Raw genomic sequence first — 8,158 nt, 5'->3', positions numbered from 1 at the left:
AAAAGTAAAGGTTCCCCTTGACAATTTTTGTCCAGTCGTGGACTCTAGGGGGCGGTGCTCATCCCCGTTTCCAAGCCATAGAGCCAGCATTTGTCCGAAGACAATCTTCCGTGGTCACATGGCCAGTGCGACTTAGACACGGAATGCTGTTACCTTCCCACCAAGGTGGTCCCTATTTATCTACTTGCATTTTTGCATGCTTTTGAACCGCTAGGTTGGCGGGAGCTGGGACAAGCGACGGGAGCTCACTCCGTCGCGTGGATTCGATCTTACGACTGCCGGTCTTCTGACCCTGCAGCACAGGCTTCTGCAGCTTAGCCCACAGCGCCACCACGTCCCTTAGTTTTTTAATAAGGTAAGGCGCCTTAATTCCTTTTTAAGGAGAAAGGTGGGGTAAATATATTTTCACCAGCCAGCCAGCCAGCCAGCCAGCCAGCCAGCCAGCCAGCCAGCCAGCCAGCCAACCAACCAGCCAGCCAGCCAGCCAGCCAGCCAGCCAGCCAGCCAGCCAGCCAGCCAGCCAGCCAGCCAGCCAGCCAGCCAGCCAGCCAGCCAGCCAGCCAGCCAGCCAGCCAGCCAACCAACCAACCAGCCAGCCAGCCAGCCAGCCAGCCAGCCAGCCAGCCAGCCAGCCAGCCAGCCAGCCAGCCAGCCAGCCAGCTAATCAACCAACCAGATAGACAGACAGACAGACAAATAACACTCTTAATACTGCAGAGACACCTTATACATCCTATCTGGAGTCACATTGCAACATATGGACAGGTTTCAAAAGTTATAATATTTTATTTGAATTGTTCCCTCCTATCAGAAATGGTTCAAGGAATCTTGTTTCAACTGGTCACACACCCTCAGAGGTTCACTCCTGTATCCCTCTATCCACAATCATAGGAGAACAACCTGGCACTGAATAGTATGGCATCCTAAAATACAGCTGATAGAACTGGGTTTCCCAGTGAGTAAGGAGCAGACATCACCCAAAAACCCTTGGACAGGCAGTGTTTTTTTTTCTTGATAGATCGTTGTTTTGTCATAATTTTTCCATATTCGCAGAGGTTAACAGAGGGCGCCTCATGATTTGCTTTTCAGGAGAGCTTAACCAAACCAGTGAAATGTTCTCACAAGGATTTTTCATATGACAAGTCACATTTTGTGTTCCCAACAGTCTATAATTCAGGAAGGATACTGTTTTGAGATTGCACAGTAAAGGGTTAAAATTAAAACATCAAAACCCATTGTTAAAACTACACCTGGCAAATACACAAAAACAGTAAAAACGCACCATTAAGAAGGAACTAGGAGGACCAAACAACTGAAAAAATTCAGTTTAGCCACAAATCATCTCAGATAGCAAAGGTTTATTTTGTTTTATCTATTTAACAATAATTTATTTCCTGGTCTGTGGAAAAACATCAAAGATGGAGCTAGCCTGGCTTCCACTGCAAAGAATCTGAATGTTTTCTTAAGTTCTAGAGGGGAAAAAAATCTTTCATGGAAACCACATGGCTGGGTATGGGTTTGAATTTCATATCCTATCTGCATATAGATATCCATGTTGATGCAACGTAATTGCCTTGCATAGCAAAATAGGCCTAGTCTATCTACATGGATTGGGCCCGGGAACAGATCTTATGATTTCCGGTCACTGAATATAGAGTACTTTTCTGTTCAACTCCTCCAGGTAGTTGATTTCTTCAGCCATCATTTTTATTATTCCTTCTCTCTCCTTCTCTCTCAGTTTTCTAGGTCCCAATTTAATAAACATTGGAGAGAGCTTTTCTTCCTGAACATAGGCACTCTGTAGATGGTTTGAACTCCTGTAGGCATCCTTCAGTCTCAAGAGACTATGGTAGAATGCTCTGTATGGAGGTCTTGGAACAGCGTCTAGTGTGGCTGAGAAGGCCAATTCAAGAGTGACAATCTCTTCCACATTGAAGACAAATATAATCTGTTCCGTGTCCAGCTCCCTGGTTTTGCTTGTTTCGGGACTGCCTCTTTGCCTCGGCCTGCTGTACAAGCATCTCTTCAAATTGGGAGAGGCCATGATGCACCGCCTGCCTCCAGGCTGAACGCTCAGATGTCAAGGTTTCCCATTTGTTGAGGTCCATTCCTAAGACCTTCAGATCCCGCTTGCAGATGTCCTTGTATTGCAGCTGTGGTCTCCCTCTGGGGAGATTTCCCTGCACTAATTCTCCACACAGGAGATCTTTTGGAATCCAACCATCAGTCATTCTCACGACATGCACAAGCCAATGTAGACGTCTCTGTTTCAATAATGTATACATTCTGAAATTTTCAGCTTTGAACTACAGGTTTGAACTACAGTTCTGCTTATCAGCAATGCTGGCCGGTCCTGAAGGGGTTTTGCAGCCCAAAAGAACAGGTGTCTACCAACGTAGCAGGCATAAGAGTAAACAAGGTTTTGTCTTAAACCATTATATGTTCTTTAAGTTAACATGGTAAGGCCACAGTCTATGGACCTTGTGCTGCGGGGTTCTGCCAAAGTATTTGCCATCATACAGCTGAAGGCTGAGATTCTGTGGGCACCTTGTGATGAGTAGGCCATGGTGAAAACAGGCCCTGGAGGTCTACAAACAGTACAGTTCAAATTTACTTGGAAGAAATGTGAATGACTGATGCAATCTACTCGGAAGATATTATTTCTTGGAGTCATCATATTTTACCTTCAGTTGTCTCCATTTCTTCTGAAGACTGTTCTTCCTCCTTGAACATCCTCTGAAGTATGTCTTTCATGCTCTGCTTAGCTCTGCCCATCTTCACTCTCCCAACAATGTAATAGATCAGGGGGTTAATGCTGCTGTTTATACAGGCGCACAAGTAGCCATAATGCACAAGATTGGGATGGATTGTGTGGAAAATATAGATGGTAAAGTAAAAAGCATTAAGTGGGAAAGCCAAGATCAGGAAGAAGATGAGGGTAAGGAGAATCGCTAGCAAAAGTTTTCCCCTTTTCTGTTGGTTTGACACAAAGTAAACTTTGATGAGCAGGGTCAGGCTGGAAACTGTCATCAGTGGGAGGCAAAGCACGGCATTTACGATAAACTGGTACATTAGATTAGAGTCCCCAAGGCTTGTAGTAACAATGAGAATATGGTGAACTCCGCCGAGGATGAGAGAGAGGACCCATATGATGATGCACAGAATGAAGGGTAAATGTGATGGACGTCGGCATCGATACCAAATTGGGAAGAAGAGCGACATGCAGCGGTCAATGCTGATGACCGTCAATATAAATTGTCCCGTACTGTACATAATGAGGAACACTGTCTGAAACGAATGATATGGAAAGCCGCAGTACAGGTGTGTCACAAACCAATGTATTTCTATGATCAGTTCAGCTGTAACCAAACCAAAGTCAGCAATGGACAGGTTAAGAATATACATCGTGAATGTATTCCTCTTGCTGGAGCCAAGCAGGTGGATGACAATTCCATTCCCCAGAATCCCCAAAATGCAAAAAAGCACGGTGAAGATAGCAAACACAAGGACTTCCTTGTCTAGCCCTGGATCGTGACAGTTGCTACTTTTATCTGGAAGACCAGTTTCATTGTACGTTCCGTCATATTTCTTTCCAGCATCAGAAAGGGATAAGGTTGTTAGGCTGAAGTTGATCATCGTGTTGAGTCTTTGCATGCCTGGTGCAAGAAAAGAAACAGGCTCGGAATTAGATTTTGCTGTGGAACTCAGCCCTAAATATGAAGCAAAGTCTTTCAGCAAGGAATCCATCTGAAACTCCATTATTTATGTATTTAGCTTGAGGTGATGTACCTTTTGCTGTTTCGTCTTAAATGACACAATGGTTGAAATTCTGTTGCTTTGTGTAGTAAGTTGCATATGAGTGGGCCAATTGAAACAGTGGGAAGTCAATTTCTCCATATGTTCCATTGATTCCAATTTGCCCTACTCTGTGCTAAAGGACATCTCAGTTACACTAGACCCATTTGAATCAATGTGCCAACTCCTAGAGGAGTTAACTCACAAAATCTCCACTAGTCCAATGGGCCTACTCTGGTATGACTACTGTCAGCAACAGGATTTTACCTATTGTGTCAAATGCATAGCATGAAGCTTAAAATACCTTGTTTTGTTAAGTGCACAGGGTCCCAATTCTGTTTATTTCCACCACGAAAGGGGTCATACTTTCCCCAGAAGACTGTCTCACCCTATAAACGTGCCCCCTTAGTGTTAAACAAAACAAGGCAACTTTCTTCTCACCTCTTGGATTGGTATTGATGGGAAAACAGACTGAGGTAAACTTGTCATTTTCCCTCCCTCCCTTTAGGTAGGCTAATCTAGATTTTTCTCCCTCACACATACTGAGTAAAATAAGAGTTGTTTTAAGCTGCATGCAACACATTTAATACAGTACATCAAGCCAAAACAAAAGACAATTGTGGCACTGTAAAGCCTAATTGCTATATTTAAATATGAACTTTCGTGGAGAAGGCCACTTCTTCGGACTTGCCCCCCAAAAGTTCACATTAAAGTATAACAGTTAATTTTGCAGGTGTCCCTGAAATACATTTCTGTCTCTGTTTAATAAAGTGTACAGATGATGTATTGCCTTCACAGTCTACCAAAAGCTGATTACATCTGAATATAAAAGTGTTATGGGTGAAAGGGGGTCTGATGACATGGACTCGTCCATGAAAACTCACAGTTAAAAACATAGAAGTTAATCTTTAAGATTACACCGAGGTTTTGTCTTTTTATTTACTTTTTATTTTGTTTTTGCCTATAATGCTTGCATAGGTACCTCTTCTACAGCTGCAGCTATAAATATAAACGTTTTCACAAGTCTCTGGGAAGCCCAGTTTCCTCACAGGATTATTTGTTTGTTCATTTGCTTGTCTAATTTTTATACTAAAGGCTGATTTATTCCCCATTCATCCCTATGTCGAGGAATGAAACCAGTTGTCAAGCTTGATTCGTTTTTATTTACAAGATTCTTGTCTCCTTTCCTAATACTGAATTGTTTGGAGGTTAATTGTTTGTGGCACAAGACAATGTATCTTATGTTTTATGATTTCATGGACCCTCTCTGTAAGTGTCTGCACACAAACGTATGTCAGATAAGACCAGCGAGTCTTTATGATTTTTTTTGTTGTAAAAAAAAATTAAGTCCTCTTTACTCCAGACTTTACGAAAGCCTATTGCATCAGCACTCAAAGAAGGAGCATTAAATCCCTTCCCTAAATTTGTCACCAGTTCCACCCTCCTCCCATGCTCTCCAAGGGGGTCTCCATGTGAGTTAAAACTCTGCCTATTAGACTTCCACTTTCTGTGGGAACGCCCATGAATAATAGAGAGAACACAATTCCAATAACCTCCCTCATAGGTAGGTGAATGTTGGGGGTTAGCAGGAATAACATAGTCCCCTTCCATCTGTGTTGATGCTTCACACAAAATAAAGGATCAGGAAAAAACCACAACTTTGGAAGCATTTTGTAACATCCTTTTGCTTAGGAGAAGATCTACGAGATCCATCAAAATGTTTTAGAGAAATAGCATTTTTGATAAGTGTTGAGGAGGTTTAGAGAGAGGGAGGAGAGAGACAGAGATGGAAAAGCAGAATGAGGCATACAGATACAGGATGCCATGCATAAAATACCCTACCTTCATTCAATCACATATATTCGTGCACAGATAAGTGTCATTGATTGCAGGTGCTCCCCTTTTAGAATCCCTGGAACGTGGTCATAATCCCTCCTCTGTATTCCAGGGTTCTTGCCCTTCTACCACTGCTGACAAGATCTTGAACAGAGAATGATAAAGAGATCCTTTGAAAAAAGTAAAGCCTCTTTTTTTTAACTTCAGCACTGGAAACAGACAAAGTCTATTGCCAGGAAATGTACACAACTGCAAAAATACCCTCAAGCCAGGAAGTTTGTGCAATTTTGATGACAAGTGGATGCCTTGAGGAAGAGTGTCATAATGGGTAGGCAGGGCTTTGAGCCTATGGAATCTACTTTCTGTTTTAGCAGAGCCCCAAAGTCTTTCAATGGGAGTGATGTGCAAAAGAGTAACCTGGAGTGACATCCCATACCAGGTATTGATCCCTGTGTGATGGAAATCAAATCCTTTACAGCTTTCCATGAGAAGTCCAAACAGACCTATACACAGATATAATCTGAAATCTGATTTAACCACTGATGATAGAGCTCAGTTGCACAGAAATACAAAAAGCTGTCCTGCATGTGCAGAAACTCTTGGCTCAGAGGTTTTGAAGAAGAATTTCATGTAGGAATCTGTGTTGTCTTCGGACCAACATGTGAAAGCAGACCAAATCAGGAGTATTTGTAAGATAGTGGGAGAGCTATAAGCTAAGGGGGATGTGGTGGCACTGCAGGTTAAACCGCAGAAGCCTCTGTGCTGCAAGGTCAGAAGACCAGCTGTCGTAAGATTGAATCCATGCGATGGAGTGAGCTCCCGTCACTTCTCCCAGCTCTTGCCAACCTGGCAGTTCAAAAGGATGTAAATGTGAGTAGATAAGTAGGTACCACCACAGTGGGAAGGTAACAGCGTTCCATGTGTAATTGCACTGGCCACGTGACCACGGAAACTGTCCACGGATAAACGCTGGCTCTACGGCTTGGAGATGGGGATGAGCACCACCCCCAAGTGTCGGACATGACTGGACTAAATGCCAAGGGAAACCATTACCAGGGGAGAGCTATAGGCTCTTGCACCTCCCGCAGTGAAGATAGGGAGATGCAAGAATACCTTTATTTATTGGATTTCCTGGAGTTTAAATGCTTTAAAGGAAACTAGAGGCTTGAACCGAACAAAGAGGAAATTGGAAGCATATATAATATTGGTAAATTGAACTGCTGCTGTAACTCTAGAGATCCTCTGGATATTCCAACCACTGAAGCCTTAGAGAGGGCACAGGCCCAAGTCACTACATCTCTTGCCCTTCTACATTCTATGAGTCTGTTTGCTTACATGGTGATCAATCTTGCGAAAGAAATTTCAGAAAATGGATCTCTTCTTATCTGCATTTATATAAAACAGACAACACAAGCATTTATAATAACAAAATGCTACAATCTGTGCACCCAAGCCCTTGGCAACAGCACCAATACAGGAGTTGCTTGTACAATTTATAAACTTCCAAATTTTCTGTTGATTTCAAAGTCGGACAAAAATCCACAACTCAAAAAGCCAGGAAATGGCCTGAAATTGCTGCACAATGTTGTCCTCGTGTTGGCAGCAGGAAAAAAGATACCAAGCTTTGCATAGCAAAAGGCAGCCTGAATGTTGACAACACTCATGACAGGAGTCAAGATGGTTTACAAGATAGTCTTTTCTGCTAATACCCTTCCTACTTGTTGAAAACAGCCCTGAAAATTGCTTTTTCTTTGGGTTAGAAGTGGTGAACTGATGAAAACCAGAGTCAGCTTCTTCTAGGAGTTTTCCTTACTTGGTGTTACTATATCACACAAAGTTCTCACAGACACCAAGTAAGGGAAAATCCCAGAACCTTGTATCTTTTTTGAACAGTTGGCCACTTCTCATCCGGACACAAAGCAATTGTCAGGGCTGTATTTGTCTGCTGACAAATAAGGGTGCTAGTGTCAGCATGGAGGGATGTACAGTATCACATCTAGACTTTAAAAATCATAACTTTGAAACTGTGACCAAGTGCTGGTAGCCAGGCTTTGTTGAGTTTTAGACTTTCTTCTTTTTTGTTGAAGCTCTGCTGGTTGCTGTGGATTTCAATGGCTTCCCTGTTCAGTCTAACATAATGATTGCTGGTGTTGTCCAGTACTTCCATGTTTTGAAATAGAAATTCATGTCTAGTTTGTTTCAGGGCATGTTCAGCTACTGCAGATTTTTTCCTATTTGTTTTAGTCTGCAATGTCTCTCATGTTCTTTGATTCTGATGTGGATGCTGCGTTTTGGGGTTCCAATATATACCTGGCCACAACTTGTAAGGTATCCAGTATACACCTCCAGTGGTGAGGGGGTCCCTTTTGTCCTTTGCTGACTGTAACATTTGTTGTATTTTTGTAGAGGGCCTGAATACTCTTTGTAGGTTGTGTGTTTTTTTTTTTTTTTCAGAATTTTCCCTATGTGGTCCATGACCCCTTTGATGTATGGCAGAAATACTTTACTTGTGGGTGGCTGTTTTTCC

General features: G+C 42.6%; 1 protein-coding gene across 1 annotated transcript; it reads right to left on the bottom strand.

The window, feature by feature from the left end:
- Positions 1 to 2,611: 2,611 nt before the first annotated feature.
- On the bottom strand, positions 2,612 to 5,776 carry LOC110091089 (proto-oncogene Mas). Its single transcript, XM_020815065.3, has 2 exons — positions 5,638 to 5,776; positions 2,612 to 3,656 (listed from the first exon to the last, which is right to left on the bottom strand). The coding sequence occupies exon 2, from the start codon at positions 3,652 to 3,654 to the stop codon at positions 2,674 to 2,676; it is 981 nt and encodes a 326-aa protein (XP_020670724.3). The 5' UTR covers positions 3,655 to 3,656; positions 5,638 to 5,776; the 3' UTR covers positions 2,612 to 2,673.
- Positions 5,777 to 8,158: the final 2,382 nt, after the last annotated feature.

The sequence above is a fragment of the Pogona vitticeps genome, chromosome 4 (genome assembly GCF_051106095.1).
Source record: "Pogona vitticeps strain Pit_001003342236 chromosome 4, PviZW2.1, whole genome shotgun sequence".
In the NCBI taxonomy this organism is placed as follows: domain Eukaryota; kingdom Metazoa; phylum Chordata; class Lepidosauria; order Squamata; family Agamidae; genus Pogona; species Pogona vitticeps.
Note: the sequence above shows the minus strand (reverse complement) of the source record. Positions and strands in the feature narration are given on the sequence as shown.

Coding starts and splice junctions, on each gene's coding strand:
- LOC110091089 (XM_020815065.3), bottom strand. CDS start 3,654: ATGCAAAGACTCAACACGATGATCAACTTCAGCCTAACAACCTTATCC.